A 17,568-nucleotide genomic window follows, 5' to 3' on the forward strand; every position below is an offset into this window, starting at 1 on the left:
AACATTTAACCTTTGCGGAGCTTCGTAAACCGCTCTTCGCTCTAACTCAACGCACTGTTTCTAGACTAATATTAATATTATCGTTCTGTTGTAGACTCTCCTAATCCGTCGCAAAATTCTGTACTGCGTCACGTCAGATAATTTGGGCGGCGACCCATTTCAAGCTTGCGGTATTGCATCGAAATCTTTTTTTTATGGTTGCCCAATATTTACTGATAGTGCTACTTGATATATCTAACTGTACAAAAATTTAACGGTGAGAATATTGTCCTTCCATTTTCTCTTAATTTTCGCGATTAAACCTGAATTTATCGGTTTCATCGTAAATGAAAAAGTCTCCGAGGAATACAAGATCATTGTACAGTAAGAGCTTTGACCCTATGGTGAGACGTTTCGAGTGAAACAGTTTTTGTAACCTAAAATGGGCTCTGTTGGCTGCCAACAACTGTGCGCGGATTTCATCGTCATAGCTGTTATCGGTTGTGATTTTCGACTCTAGATAGGAGAAATTATCAACGGTCTCAAAGTTGTAGTCTCCTATTTCATTGACCAGTGTGATTCGATGTTGTTCGTTCTTCTGGATGCCCAGACGTTGCCATTATATACTTCGTCTTACCTCCATTAATGTGGAACCCAAGATCTCGCGCCGCCTACTCGATCTTGATGAAGGTAGACTGTACATCTCAGGCTGTTCTTCACATGATGTCGATATCGTCAGCATAGGCCAGTAGTTGGGTGGACTTGAAGAGGATGGTGCCTCTCGCATTTACATCGGCATCGCGGATCACTTACTCGAGGGCCAGGTTGAAGAGGACGCATGATAGGGCATCCCCTTGTCGTAGACTGTTGTTGATGTTGAATGGTCTCGAGAGTGATCCTGCTGTTTTTATCTGGCTTCGCACATTGTTCAGGGTCAGCCTAGTCAGTTTTATCAATTTCGTCGGGATACCGAATTCTCTCATGGCCGTGTACAGTTTTACCCTGGCTATGCTATCATAGGGAGTTTTAGAGTCGATAAAGAGATGGTACAACTGATGTCTATATTCCAACAGTTTTTCCATCGCTTGTCGCAGAGAGAAAATCTGTGCTATGGGCCAAAAATGTTGTGGGCGTATGGGGCTATCCGGCCTAGCAAGATAGCGGAGAATATCTTATAGATGGTACTCAGCAGCGTGATACCTCTGCGGCACTGCATGATATCCCCCTTTTTATGTATAAGACAGATAATGTCTCTTTGCCAGTCGCCAGGCCTTGATTCGCTGTCCCATACTTTGAGCGCAAGTATGAACCACTTGGTGTAACTGGTCGCCTCCATAGTTAATCAATTCGGCTGTAATTCCATCGGCTCCTGGCGATTTATGATTTTTAAGCCGATGAATTGCACGGACTGTTTCTACTATACTTGGTGGTGGCAGTCTTTGTCCGTCGTCGTCAGTTGGCGAGACCTCCAACTCACCGATGATCTGGTTGTTCAGTAGTTCATCAAAGTACTCAATCCATCGCTCCAATATGGCCATTCTGTCGGAAATCAGATTTCCATCGTTGTCTCGGCAGGATGGGCATCGAGGTATATAAGACTGCATCCTGCTGACTTGTTGGTAAAACTTGTGCGCCTGGTGCGGTTGCTCCCTGTACTTTTCTAATTCAAAGACCTCTTGATTCTCCCAGGCTTCCTTCTTCCGTCTGTGAAGTTGTTTCTCCGCTCGACAGAGTTCTTGGTAGGTGCGTGTGCCCGCCTTCTTTGAGAATGAAACATTACTCGGTATGCGGCATTTTTCCGTTCCTTTGCTATTATAGCTTACATTGATCGTCAAACCAGCCGTTCCGACTTTTTTTGCGGCTGGGGCCAAGTATGTTTGTGGTCGTATCCATGATAACGTTCTTCAGGTGGTTGTGAAGATCATTTGTTGATGCTTCATCTCCAGGATCTCTGTTGACTGCGGTTATTGCGGCATCCATTTCCCTCTTATAGGTGTCGCGGGGGTTGTGTTGTGAATGGCTTCAGTATTCACTCTCACCTGATTGTTATAGGAGATTGTAGGTAGTGTCGTAATTCTAGCTCGGAGCACCATGCCAACGAGATAGTAGTCCGAGTCTATATTGCATATATTGCAAACGCAGAGTGCATAGCCTTTCGCTTATATTTTCAAAGCCGATAACAGCAGGTTTCATTTTTTGACTGACTAAGAAACCTACTCCGAGCACATGTTTTACTGGATGGCCACTATAATATATGGTGTAGTGGCTCTTCTCCAGGAAACCGGTCCCTGTCCATCGCATCTCTTGGAACGCTGTTACATCAGCCTTATATTGGAACAGGGTATCGGCTAGCTGCTCAGCAGCATTCGGTCTGTACAGGGAGCGCACGTTTCATCAGAAAATGCGCAAAACCTTAATCCGTTGTCGGTGCGGGGTTCGTCGTTGCAAAATCCATCCTGTCCGAGGCTCCTTTCGTGGCTACGTAACATCGGTTTTCCGTGTTGAGTTGTCAGCCCTACCCAACCCCTAACCTGGAGGACCAGTTGGCACATTTTGCTTCGTTTTTAGGCGCAATTTTTCATAAATAAAAGAACTCCCAGCGATCACAATGTGGAGGTGGAGGTAGGGTTTAGTAGTAGAGCTATTGGTGTTGGTTAAGCAGGCGTTTCCCAGATTTTATGCTTCATCGTGGGTACCTATCCACGATTCGCCCTGGGACCTATACTACCCTCTGACCGCCCGTCCCATTCTTGTTCAATGGAAATACAGCGTTATAAATATTGTCAAACCGCATACGCAGATTCGAGAAAATGCATGAGTGCATCACTTTAATATACATCATAAAATTGTAAACAACTTTGTTTATGTTAATCAAAATATTCACTGCGGATATTAGAACACAATTTCTAGGAGTCATCATTCCGAACTTCATCTCCTCTGCTAATGCGTGTCATGGTTTTTTTTTTGATTTTTTTTTCAAAGAAATTAAGTGTTTTTGAAACTTTCGGTGTAGTAGTACCTGTGACTCAAATGGCTTTGCCAAATTATTCTTGATCTTTGCTGCCTTCTAGCCGATTTTCAACAATGTATTCTGTGCCTTCTTTGAATCCCACTGATCACTTAAAGCATTTCCTAAGACTGAAACGTTTCTGCGGCAGAAATTCCGTTCTGAACAAATAAAGTAAATGCGATTTCCTTGCTCAACAAGCAGTCTTGTTTACTTCAACTTCTTATAAACGAGTAATAACATCCCCAATATTGCTTTTGTTTAACTACTATGTAACAAATAACCTCCAGACTTCATTCTATTGACCCAAAATTGTTTACAAGTGTAGGGTGCATAAAGACCCTTGGATGCTGTGAGTAACATAATTGTGGGTTGAATTTAAGCGGAGCATTTTTTACATTTTCGTAATTTGAGTATCCATTTTTTCCCATAATATATCCATGTGGGGTGCTTTGTGGCGTTCGATAATGATTGAGAAGTCAGGGTGGAAGATGTACGTACTGTAATACATCGCTGATGTCTTTTACAAAACGTAACCTACGATAAAAAATTGGAAAAGCACAACATCTACCCTTGTATGAAGACTGGGCATCAGCCGGTGTTCAATTCTCCAACTAAATGGTCTTCATATGGTTTCTTCCATTTCCTCCGTAAGATGCAATGGGTAATCCGCAGGTATCTTTTCATCATCAAAATTATCCCTAAACTTCAGAGTTTTTATGCCTAAATTGCCATTAGCTTTTCCTTTTAAAATGGATTTTGTTTCTGGCTTGGCAAACTTTTAATGCATGAGTATTCGTCTAATCCATTAAATTTCTTTTGGCGTTTGTGTTTCTACTTTTCTGACATCACTTTGAATGAAGTTCGCACTCGTTAATTAGGTCAGGAGCTACTATTCATTACGATGGCTGAGCTTTACATTTTCTCTTTCTCCCTTTCTGGAAGGCTATTATTATTCCCTTTAATTGCAGTTGCTTTCGTAGCAGGATATATTTGTCTACGAAACTTGTTTTCGAGTTGTACGAGTAATAGATTTTTAGTTGAAAATTTAAGTAAGCTTGACTATCACAAATTCACTCGTCGAATAAAATCCATCACAATTTGCTGGTTTTTCCACATTTTAGTATCTTTTTAACATTACTTTAATACGGAAAATTCAGCCCCTTATTTCGTTGAAAATTAAAAGGTAATTTCAACCCTTTCTTGCTGATTTCTTTTCAACAAAAGTTTTCAATCTTCTGAAAAAGCGGTAGTCAGTGGCGTGGAATATCTAGAAAATGGGAGGCATTTAAAATAATCTCATATTTCAATTCAGTTAATTATGCCGATTTACAAAACATCTGATTCACGCATTATGGGTCTTTTCAGGTTAAGAAAAAGGCATTTATTGCATTGTACTTCTTCCTATTTCGCCGTCATGTGGAAAATTATCGTGAATTAGTCCAGGAAATAGTATGTAGATATGTCGTCGCCATGGCTTTTGAAGTTTCACTGAAGATCTTTCCTCTCTAAATGGTTCAGTTTGAAGGTAGCTCTTTTCACTCCTTAAAGCAAAAACAGCAATCTCAAAGCCGTGCAATTCGGTCTGTCTGACTGTCACACTCATTTTTCTCAGAAACGATTGATACCAAATTTTTGAAAAATGTGGGAACTGTGAACGCACACAGTGAGTTACATCCTTTTGCGTCGAATTTAAGGAGGACTTCATACATGGAAAAGAGGGGTGTACATTTTTTTTCACCAAATATAGTCAGTATCAAATGAAAGGTTTCGGCTATACTTTCCGAACTTACTTCTTTTGACATTTGTTGAAAAGTGGTGGGGTGCGGGGTGCGGGGAGTCGAAAGTGATCATTTCTTTAACAGATTCATTCTCCGAAACTACTCAACCGAAAAATCTGAAAAAAATTAAACAGCTTCCAATATATGGCGTCTTGACTTAAAAAAACCCTACATGACGATATCTGTTCAAATAAAGCTAATAATAATGTATTACTATAATTTCAGTAATTGGCTGCAAACTCCCCTTAAGTTCACCATAGAACAACCAAATGCATCAATGTAGGCTATAACATAGTGCATGAGCCTGCCAAGTTTGGTTAAAATCCCATTATTACTATCAAAGTTATACTAGGTCAAAACTGTCGCTCCTCTGCAAATCGCACTCTTACTAACAAATATAATAGGTCAAAGTTGCCGTTTCTGTGCAAATTCAAGACTTTAAATATCAATATAAAGCGAAAGTGGACATTCTCACATAATATATACATATATTATGTGCAGGTACTAATGAGACAAATGCACATTCAAATGGCTATATGAAAGAAATACACAAAACCTTTTATACCTAAAGCGTCCAGTTTCCGTTTTCCCGACTTGTTTGGTCTTGTGGATGAGAGATTTTTTTCGATATTAGGAGGTAGAAATTTTCATAGATACTAGAGACCCCTTGATTGACCCAGCTTTCTGCAGATATTTATACGTTTATACGAGTTTGCAATTCACATCTTAATCAGATAAATTATACAAAATATAATAAGAACTGGGTTTCCCCTTACAGTTCGGACAGTTCAGAGAATTGTCAAGCCCAAAACGATGTACATACTTTCGATATCTGCCATATCGAGCCAAAAACTAAGTCAAATCGGGTCAGATCGATCGGGATTACCATATTTCAAATATATCCGCTGCTCTGTTGCAAACCACTCTCTCTGATACCTTACTAGTCCAGGCAATAAATAAACAGGAAGATGCGAGTGCGACCTATAACTTTTTGACCATCTTTTGGAGAAGAAAACAACTAAATTTTACTGACTCAAGCTTTGAGCCTTTTATGCATGATAAATGGCATTCTCTCTTGTTGGTTCAGATAGTCAGTTATTCCCGGTTTGCTTGTTGAAAATCACTGTAATAGCACTTGCTGCGTAAAGTTCGATTTTTATCTGGACTACTTCGGTGCTGCCTACAACGTTTACCAAAACCAAGCTAAGGAGCCTGTCAAGTCATTGAGGTTATTCTTTTTCCCAATCCTTGCGGAATAACATCTTGCTCGAGCATTTTGATGAATGTTTCCCCATCAAGTTTCTGACATTCCGAACTGTCACGCTGGACACGTCGATTTATCATTTGATCTAGGCTCGGTTTCAAAAATTATTTGTATACAACTCAGATACGAACTGTGCCATGCCCAGCCGGTAAAGTCCCCTAATGCAAGTAATGATTTTATGATGTCGTTCATTTTTTACTACAAGGATCGATCTAGGATACTTTTATCGGAAGTTGCTATCAACGACAATTGCCATGTCGATCTCATCGGAATTGTTCAAAATCTGGTTTCTGGTGGTAGGCATTGGAAGGATAGTGGTTGCAGGACCTTGGCCGAACGGCTCTGCACTTGGAAAGAGAGGCAAGAAGAGTTGGACCGGAGATATACACTAACAAAAGCAAGGTTCTCAGTCCGACCGGACATCGCATTCTCCCTATCTGCAATAATGCCAACAGCGGCACCGAACTGCATGTTGCCCGACGCATTAACAGCGCTAGATTCGCTGTCTTGTCTAAAATCTTGAAGTGCAATTTTCTCAACACATCAAGTTTTGTGTAAAATAAAACCTCATAAGGTTTAATAAGGTTCGGTTCAATGTCTGTTTGTTTTTTGTTTTATGAATGGCAGTGGAATCACGCCTGGTTGCAGCAGTGCATGGAATTTCATTCATTAAAACCACCCCACTTTCTCCTTTTTCCTTCCGCGGAACAGCAGCAAGGCATTATTTCACGCGGAGAACTATGTTTTAATAAGCGACCAAGCCTTTTGTTATTCGCGCACCCCCCTGTTCCAAGTTCCGCCTGAATACTTTTGATTGCGGAGTTCACCATCCGGCATTTTTTCTCCGACTTCTGCATTTCCCCGGCGATGTTCTGCGGGCTTATGATGATTTTTACTGACAGGAATTGGGTTATGTGGTAGTTACTGTCGCCGTACTGTCGCTGAATCCACTCCTAAATTTGAGCGAACCACTCCGGCCAAAAATAATTGCGACTGTATCTTGGGCTTCCAATATTAGGAATCATTTGCGCTAATTTGACCTTTGCGTTAATCCACCCCAAGTATTTGATAACCGGCTTTGAATTGATAGCCACCAGCAAAATCGTATCCTTCTTCCCACGATTGGTTATCAAGACCTCCGTCTTTTGCTCTGCAAAATCAAACTAAACTATTTCCAGCCACGCTTTTATAGTGTCATTGGTTTCATTATCGTACGCTTCAACGTTTTCAGGTTGTTTCGCAACGACAACCACGGCTATATCAATAACCAAATCGATTATTGTGGCCTCCTTTGACATGGGAAGGGCAAGCACCCCATTGTACATACCATTCCACAGGAGAAGACCCAAAATTGAGTGCTGTGGTACTCCAGCTATCACGCTGTACTGCTTGAGTCCCACATCCGTATCGTATCAAAGAGTCTTTTCCGAGAGCTAACTTACGAGGAGCTTAATCGAGTAACTAGGGACACCTGTTTTAGCCAGTGAGCTTTTTATTCTCTTACAGTTAACTGAATTAAATGCATTTATTTATTAGACGACATGATGTCTCGAGCCAGTTTCGACACCACGTCTTTGACGTTGATCGTTGAGTGGGCTTAACGAAATCTAATTTGGCGTTCCGATAAGCTAGCCTGCTATTCCCTTCAAAGTATTTTTCGTATCATGTCGATAAGACAAATCAGGCGGCATGATGATGAATGTTTCGGTTGTGTATTGAGTACGGGCCCATTCTCTGAAACTAGCCAGCCCAAAAGTCTGAACCAAATCACGAAGCTGCCTTTATACGGTGCCCAGACCTCACAGTACCCTCTATACCGATATAATGGTATATTACTATATTTTTTGATTAAAAACTCTAACCAGATCCTCAACTCATAAATAGTTTAGTAGTAGTTTAGACTACAGTATGAGGCATGATATCATGAAATTTGGTCACACTGTGTTATTACTGACAGTTGCAGTAGCCTCTTCCGTGTAAATTTGCTGGAACCCAAAACACTAAATATCAATCATTAAAGTGAATAGTCTGGCATGCTAAATGCATGTTCATTACGGGCTACATACAAGAAATCCACAAAACCTTTTATATCAGTATTAAATAGCAATAAACGTGTTACTCTTTTCATTGTATTATTGTTCAGATATGCTTTCTTCAATCTTCTGCCTTCAAAAAAAAATTCTCCGCAGTAACATGGGTATGGCATTATGTACAACAATGGCAGAGATGAAAATCTTTTTAAGGTTTTGTGTAAAACAAAACCTTAATAAAATCAATTCACTCTCTGTCTGTCACAGGCACTTTTCTCTAAAACGACTAAACCTATCTGGATGAAACTTGGGGGACAGATGGGAAACTATTAAGTTCGTTTAACCAATGTAGTTATGCGGGGTATCAAATTAAAGGCCTCTTGAAACTGATAGTAGGTTTGACGTAAGTTTCAAAATGCGCGAGTAAGAGGCCTAATGTGCGACAGGACTTATTTTCGGAATCTACCCAACGCAAAAATCTGAAAAAATCAGGTGCGCTTATACGAAATCTAGGCCTCAAAATATATCCCATTCCGATATCTGCTCAAATCAACTTACTAATAGTATAATACCAACTTTTTGAAGTTGCTTGAAAACCCCCCTTAAGTTCATCCCAGGAGTACCAACAGTAACAGCATAGAGGAGAGCATCGCGCCTAATACTGCCAAGTTTCATGGAAATCTGGCTATTACTGTCAAAGTTATAGCAATTCAAACTTATCAATTTCACAAAAATTTACTGCAGCTTATGCCATGCAAATACGATGACAATTAGCGAGAATAGTTGACATTCGCGGGAAATATTAAAGTCCCATTTAGAAAAATCTACTTCTCTCCAGTCCTTTTTAAGGTATTGTGTTAACACCGGCAACCGAAAAACCTGAAAAAAATCAAGAGGCTGCCACTATATGGTGCCTAGGCTCCAAAATACTTTTCATACTGATATCTGTTCAAATAAAGTTAATAATAGTATAATTTTTAATAATTGACTGCAGACCCTCCTTAAGTTCATCCTAACGCCAGCCGCTATATAGGTTATAACATAGAGCATGGGATCAATGCATACACAAATGTCTTTATAAAAGAAATACACAAAACCTTTCATTCCTGAAGCATTCAGCTTCCGGTTTCCCTGCTTTTTAAGGTTTTGTTTGTAAAACAAAACCTTATTAAAATCGGTTTACTGTCTGTCTGTCTGTCCGTCCGTCACACGCATTTTTCTCGGAGACGGTTATAGCGATTGACATCAAATTTGGTAGAAAGTTGGGAACTATGAACGCTCACGCATATAGTGAGATACATCCTCTTACGACGAATTTAAGGGGGGGGTCCCCATACATGCAAAAGGGGGGTGTAAATTTTTTTTTCATCAAATATAGTCATGTGGGATATCAAATTAAAGGTCTCGGTTAGTACTTTTCGAAGCCGGTATTAGTTTTGACTTTTGCTGAAAAGGTGGGGAGTGCGGGGGGTTGAAAGTGGTCATTTTTTCAATGAACCCGTTCTCAGGAACTACCCAATCGAAAAATCTGGAAAAAAATCAGGGGGCTGCCACTATATGGTGCCTAGGCTCCGAAATACCCTCCATATCGATACCTTTTCAAATAAAGTTAATAATAGTACATTACTATAATTTTTAGTAATTGACAGGAAAACCCCCCTTAAGTCCACCCTAGAATCACAAAATTTTGCAGCAATGTAGGCTATAGATCATGATCCTGCCAAATTTGGTGAAAATCGCACTATCACTAACAAAGTTATACTAGGTCAAATCTGCGCTCCTCTGCAAATTCAAGACTATGAATGTCAATATCACTTGAAAGTGGCTATTTTCACATAATATATGCATATTTTACGGGCTACATGCTAATGAGACAAATGCACACCCAAATCTCTTTATAAAAGAAATACACAAAACCTTTCATACCTGAAGCGTCCAGCTTCCGGTTTTCCGACTTGTTTGTATCTGTTGTAGGTTGTCTTTTTCACATTTGTTAATTATATTGAGCTCCTAGTGTGAAGTGTATGAGGTTAACTGCTATCAATACAGTGCCTTCCATATCAAATTATTTGTGTAGATGCTTTTTAAAAAGTACATTTGGGACAATATGCGATCCTACGGGCGGCAAACTGGGTGATTGACGAGCGGTTGAAGGGCAGGCGCATCGCAATCTGCAGTGATAGCCAAGCTGCATTGAGGGCGTTGAGTAGTCTTTAGTGTTTAATAAATTACATTTTATTTAAACTTAATTTTATTTTAAAAAACAAAATTCTATTCATAAATCAATACATTTCATAAAAACTTTTAAAATTCAAATAGTACGTTGAGTGCGAACGTCGTTTGTTTTTTTTTTTTTTTTTTTTTTTTGAGGTAGTTCATCAGTAGTAGGTCGGAGTTCAGTAATTATTTTTTTTTATATGACATTCTGCCGTTCACTCATGGCACTCTGCTCTCCACTCCTGTGGCGAGGTCTAAACTGCGTGGAGAGCGCCGGTGGCGTCATCTGTCCGCTCGCATTCGCAATATTTAAAATAAATTTCCAATGTCGCGAATCCTGCCGCGCCACTAGTCCTTTGATCACCTCGAAAATCGTTCAGGAATGCAGAAACCGTTTGAACTGTATGTTCAATGCGGTGGAACTATTCTGGCTACCTGGTCACTGTGGCGTAGAGGGAAATGAAATCTCTGATGCTTTAGCGAAAGAGGGGTCACTCTCCCCTATGCCGGGATCCGAACCAGCAATTTGAGTATCAGTAACATTGGCCAAGTCTGCCTTCAAAAATTGGGAACAAGCTTCCCACAATGACAGGTGGCAGAACCTAAATTCTGCTCGACACACCAAACTTTTCTCGCCAGAACCGAACGTGCGTACCGCAAAGTTTATCCTGTCGAAAAGCAGGAGGATTTGCAGGTGTATTGTGGGCATTCTGACAGGCCATAATTCACTAGCTGGGCAAGTTAAGTAACAACACTTAGTGTGTGATATAGAAACAACACTGATGACGTATCGAAACCAGCCTTGTATTTATATTTCCTTAAAATTGTTTACATAATATACATATGTTTCTTGTCTTATATGAAACTATATAATACATAACACATATTATATTAACATATGGTTCTTATCTACGTAAAATCCTATAAATCCGTAGATTATATTATCTTTTATTAGGGTCATTATGAGCAGCGAAGATGCGCAAATGCATCATCGTTTATTATTCAACAACAGGACATGTTGTGAAGGAAAACATTTGACCTGAGTCGGGTATGATGAGATATGGAAAATGATAAAGACCGAAATATTTATAAGGGTGATACGGAGGAAAGAAGATGCGACGTTGCGGACAGTTCTGGGCATATATTCAGAATAGGAATTACTCAAGAAGATACCCATCAGGCATCAGATCTTTGGTGCCGATGTTCTCCAATTGCGACGGGTAGCATCACAACCACTAACGGAAATCCTGCGATATGTTAATGAATCCGGAATATACCGTTAGACGGGGGTGGCGAGTACAATGGGCCAACACGGCCTGAGTACTCAGAAACTGTAGCTTCTCCCCCACCATGCACAGCATTTTTTACACTGGTCTGAAGCTTGGAACAAGAAGAGCGACAAAATTATGTATTTATCGCTCCTGTTAGCTTTTAGAAAGTCATTTGCTTTTGTTTTGTCAGTGTGTAGAGTTATAGTTAGTAAATGTGATACCATTGGGCTTGAGTAGATATCATTTCATATTAAGTGAGTGTGTAGATATTCAAGTTCAATTATTTGAAATCATTCATTCAATATGTTGAAATCATGCACGTCATTTTTCGAGATGGTTTTTTAGTTATTTTAGTTTTATTCTGAACAGCAACTTGTGTTTAGGTTGTGAGAAATCTTAGGAAAATTGCATACATACTTGAATTTGATTATTTAATAAATGACAGAGATGTTTTGCCAGAACAGAGCTTTAGAAAAGAAAAGAGGATTCTGACATAAAGATATTAAGTCAAATAATTTTAAAAGTTCCCTATACAAGTAATGGAGGAGCGACGACTGTTAAGATTTTATAAATGAAAATTATTACGTGAAATTGGATGAAGTTTACGTTAAGATCCACAGGCAGCTGACCAATTCTGTACAGAAATTCAGTCGTTTTTTGAGCTGTTTTTGGATAGAACACTGTCCATAAGATATTTTTGAATAAAAGTTGAAAAAGAAGATAATAGGATCAGATGCTAGGTCGATATTCAATACTTGACATTATAAGAATAAGTGAAAATTCATTGAACATTTAGTTTTTTCCGGCACTGATCGGGATATTTTTATGAGTTGGTGGACAAACGATCGATTTCATGGAATATCAGTTGTCGAAATTTGATTTCTAATGTATTAACTTGATTTTACTAAAATATTTTTAGCTTTATCGTATTAACAAGCACCTTTCACGACATAGTATTCATGCCACCAGATGCATTTTGCTATAACTTCATAAAGATTTGAATCATGTAAATTCGACTCTGTTTTGCTTGATATATTTGCCACATTCATTCATAATGCTAATCCGTTAAATACACATTCTAGTCTATTTCGGTTTTTCCTTCACTTTGAATTCATTGATGTTCCGTATCTTTTCCATTAAGTTTAGAACTACTTTGTGATGATTGTATTTTTAAGCGTTTAGAAAGTTGCTGCAAATAAATTAACTCTAGGTAGAAATATAATTTTTTGAATAAAAAATGAAAATGTGAAGTTTGGTCCAATAAAGTTCAATAACTTTGTATAAAAAATTAGTTTTGAAAGTAAATGTTATCTGAATAATTCTGCATAAAGATCTATAAATACACAAACAAGAATAAGTACGAGAACGATTTTCACATCCAAAAATTAAAAATGATACAAATAACTATGAATGGTTATCATCCTCTTATCTTTTCTTTTGCTGCAGGTCTCAGTCATTCCGACAAGGTCCACTACATGCGAGTAGCCGAAGTCAATCGCATACATATGTGAATTCCAGCATTTCAGTCAATCCCCTCCTACCAATTGAGACTGGTTTGTATTATTTTTTTCTTTATTCTTAGTTCCAATTAATTTTTATTATTTCGTAGCATTCAGTTTGATTATGTTTAATTTATTCCCTTTAGTGAGTTTATTGCACAGCCTTTGATGTAACTTTTGATTATCTTAATTTTGAAGGGAGTATTTTTCTTATGAAAATACACAAGAAACTTTTCAAAGCAAATACCTTCCAATTAACCTATTTGATGTACTATCAAATTGAATCAATTGAGCTGCTTTGTAAAGTATCATCTGAATGAAGAAAGTACCTCCCTCTTGTTATTGTCATTCTTCCGTAATTTTCACTGCACAGATGGATTTTAGTTAAACTGATCACACGAAAATACAATCCGTGCAATCACTGATCTGCTTCTCATGTTAAATTCAGCAGCGGACTGGGATTATCGCAATCAATGCACCGACTCGATGACGCCTTCTCAGACGAGGAAGGGAGTGGATTCATTGGATCGCCAACAAGACAATCGTACAGACCCCACGCGATCTCATGTAAGTTCTGTAATATCTCTAAAACTTATAGCCCTAAAAACAAAGATATCTAGAAAATGGTTCAATGTTGAAACGGAAATGTTAAATAAAGCGAATCATGGTTGATCTTTTATGAATTTCAGGTCACAGCAGCCCAGGTGGAGATTTATCAGACGAAGAACTATGCTCCGGAATCGCCATGCTCGACGGCGGCAGCTCAGCAACACCCATTGGGAGCGGGATTGGACCACACGAATTCGAGCCGCTCTGTATCCCCCCTAGCTCAGGGCACATGGAGTTCGCCCAGCCACCCCAGCAGCAACAGCAGTGTGCGAGGTCAAGATCGGGGTCATGCGCTTCAAGGAGGTCACAGTTCAGGTATTTTTTTAATTATATTTTTTAATTACACTTCTCTACAGTCGTTAGATCCTAAATTAGTTTTTTTTTTTGAATTTGTGTAAAGAGTTCTGGGTTTCTATTCCAAAAACATACGTTACCAAGGTCTATTCCGTCCGGTTATTCTTGGCAAAAATATAAATAAGATAATTTAATTAAAACAAATTTCGGTCAACAATTCCTGTTTTAAATTTTACTAAAACATTTCTAGGATAAAATCAGCAGTTCACATTAGGAACAAATTAATTAAGGATACGTTTGTTTCTTAGGTGATCTGTGGTAAAATACTGAATTCCGTCTACAGTGTTTGGGACGCGTATTTAGTCTTGCATAATCTTCGGTAAATGGTTTTTGTTGGTGCCGAAATCACTGGTGAATGACATCATTCTTAAATGTTATTTTCAATTCGATTTCTCCTTACAACAAGCCTTTTTTCCATCCTTCATTCTGTGGTGCATCCATCTTTCTTCTTTTGTTTTATTTCTCCTACTTTTAAATTGTAATGTATATTACAAACAACCTTTTTCAGCTTAATCAGTATCCACAGCTTCCCTCCCGCAGACTAAAAAGGCGTGTATATCAGCTTTAAGGGGCTTGAGTTCTATGAACTAATCAGAAATCTCATATCCAGGTAATTGCTGGGGCACAAAAAGTGGGCTAGACTAGGGCGAATTTTTGGCAAAGTAAATCAATTATTATTTAGAATTGTCGTTCCTTCTTAATATGTGACCTATCCATTGCCACCTCCACCCTCTGATCACATCGTGCACGGGTAACTGACTTGAGCGCCGACTAAGTTCTTTGTTGGAAATAGTATTAGGGTAGCCTACCCCGATGAAACATCGTAAACAAGTGGAGCTTTCAGGTGACAGCGGTGGTCACTTTCCATGTGCTACTTCCATATAGCACAGGAAGAACACTAGCCCAGAACAGTCTCAACTTGATCTTTGTGCTGAGATAACTGCATTTCCATATTTTAGAGAAATCAGCGCAAGCGGATCTAGCGATGACAATGCAACGGGCGACATCCAGTTCATTGTCATCGTTGGCAGAATCCATGCTTCTTAGATATACGAATTGATCGATGCCTCCGATGTTCTGCCTGTTACTGTAGATAAGGAATGTGTGATGAACTTTCAAACTGAGAACCTTGGTTTTGTTGGTATTTATCTTCAGTCCAACTCTATTTGCGCCTCTTTCTAAATCCAAAGCCATTTGGTCAAGATCCAAGACCCGGTGAGAGAGCAAACAGATATCATCAGCATAGTTGAGGTGTTTAAGGAAAGATGTTTCCGTACATTGAACTTGTCCACGGCCTTCGGACAGAGCATCTTGAAAAAACGTCACTGAAAGCAAGACTCCACTTTGGACCTCAAATTCCCCTGAAATTTCAGCATGTGACATTTTGCACCTTCGGGTATCGCTCTCATAATAGCTATGTGTAAACCCAAAACTTTATTAAAATCGGTTTACTGTCTGTCTTTTTTTAAGGAGGTGGAAATCTTCAAAAGACTCTGGCCTGGGTACGCCAGAGTGGGATTTTTACCCACTAAAACCACCTCTTACTCCGCTGGATGGCAAGCTTGAGATTCTTGCGAACTTCCCTATAGGCATGCTCCTTTTTCCCTTGATCGATCCTACCTATTGCCGTCTGAGCCGTTCGTCTGGCTCTGTGAAAAATCGATCGAAGACTTGGAGAAATTATTACGCATGCTCAAGATATTTATAAATATATGGTGAAAAATTCGTAATTGCATCTTTATCCAGTTTTTCACAAAAAAATTCTAAAAAAAGGAAAAAAACGGCCCTCACATGGGATGACCTCCTTAATACACACGCGTTATCCAATGACAAATTGTGCCCATTCTCTATTACATGTTTGGCAACCGCGGACTTTGTGTGGGTTGCCACTCTTTCTTGCGGATTCGACCTCTTCTGTTCTAATACCCAGGTGTGGACTCACCGTTTGGTCTGCTCTACATAAATCATATCATAGCCTGGGCAAGACATATTGTATATGCCGCTTTTTTTCGGTATACTCTTTGTTATCCTTAACCGATTGTATCTGAGCCTTCAGTAAGTGTTGTCTATTGGATGATTTAACCCGGAATCCACGTTTATGTAGTTGCCTTTTGATGGTCTGCGCCAGACCCGAATAGGTTAATGCTTCCCGTTGCCTTGGTTCTGTTTTTTGGCTTCTGGAGAAATGCTAAGCCTCAACTAGAAGTTTTAATGGAGGACTCAGACTCCCTACCCAAAAACAGCCGTGTGCATATTAAACAGTGTTTGATCACTTCCTACCTAAATGAAGTTTTCCTCCGCAGCTCAATTGCCAAAAATTATAAGAAACACGTCACGGTTCCAGTCCTAAGTGTAAAAGTACGTACGCATTAGCCTCCAAACACATACTTTCAATCCCTATCTTGATCTACAGGTTTCTGAGATTTTTAAGACTTAGGACCACGGTGATAAACGTGGGCGGGGTTATTGTTAATAACGGTATTTCTCAAAGTTGCGTCCTAAATCTTATTCTTTTTTCCACCACGTGGTGGAACCACGTCCTTTTTTGCAAAATCTTCAAACAACATCAATATCCACCAGTACGCTGATGACTTTCTGATTAATACCACTGGTAATACAATTGCAGAGGCAGTGCAGTCCTTAAAGTCACCTATTTTCTTCGCACATGAATGCGAAAATCTCAAATTGCCCCTCAATCTGGGAAAATAAAAAAAAAATAAAGTGAAGCAAACATAAAAACCTTACGATTGATGCATTTTGGAACAGGTAAAATCGGTAACCTTTCTGGGGAGAGTTGCAACTTCCTTCTTAAATGCCAAGGATCATGTATACGTGGTTGTCCAGAAATGCAAAAAATGGCCAGAATCCTAAACTTTTCTATTAGACACAGCTGGAGATTGCCTCCAAGGGATGAGTTCCACGTCCACCGGAGAATAATCAGATACATCATAGAATATTCTGGCACATCAATGCTCGAAATACCAGTCTATATATCCAGGAAACTGTCCTGTCTAAATAGGTCTTAATTTACAAAGTATCACCAAATTCACGCCACTTCATATGATTTTTGCGCTTGGGAATGAACTCCCATTGTAGCTAAGAACGACTTTTCGAGTAGCAAAACAACTAATCAGGTTCAAAGAACAAAATTCGGTCCTTTCCTAGACTATACAGAAAAACCTAATGCGAAAATGGGCTATCGAAAATGTAAAGGAACTTCCAATCGAAAGTTGATAACACAAAACTCTTTCCTGATTTCACTGCTTTAACCATATACAGCCATTATTGCTCGAAAATAGTGTTTCATAGCCGAAATTTGTGAAGCGAAGTCAAAAAAGCTTACAATATAAGATTATCTTCTGGTTGCCACTGATATAGCAGTAGTCGAGAACAAGGAGGGCGAAAACATCTGTTTTAGGGTAGAAAACATCTCGGTACTGACACCAGAAATCGATACTATTGCACACGTCATAAAAAAGCCCAAGGAGAAAATGACCATCACCACAGCTTTTTTGCATATCTATAAAATCATTAAACAACAAGTTTAACAATGTGAA

At 39.1% G+C, this 17,568-nt stretch overlaps 1 protein-coding gene across 3 annotated transcripts in view; it reads left to right on the forward strand.

Moving 5' to 3' along the window:
• Positions 1–17,568, forward strand: part of LOC119659323 (FERM, ARHGEF and pleckstrin domain-containing protein 1-like) — a 215,551-nt gene that overhangs the window by 167,573 nt on the left and 30,410 nt on the right. For 2 of the 3 annotated variants that reach the window (XM_038067347.1, XM_038067348.1), the window contains 3 exons: positions 12,996–13,102; positions 13,497–13,615; positions 13,738–13,972. In XM_038067347.1, the coding sequence (XP_037923275.1) occupies positions 12,996–13,102; positions 13,497–13,615; positions 13,738–13,972 (461 nt within the window). The remainder of the gene's footprint in view (positions 1–12,995; positions 13,103–13,496; positions 13,616–13,737; positions 13,973–17,568) is intronic. The other variant, XM_038067350.1, reaches the window with a different exon arrangement.

This window comes from Hermetia illucens, chromosome 6 (assembly GCF_905115235.1).
Source record: "Hermetia illucens chromosome 6, iHerIll2.2.curated.20191125, whole genome shotgun sequence".
Lineage (NCBI taxonomy): Eukaryota > Metazoa > Arthropoda > Insecta > Diptera > Stratiomyidae > Hermetia > Hermetia illucens.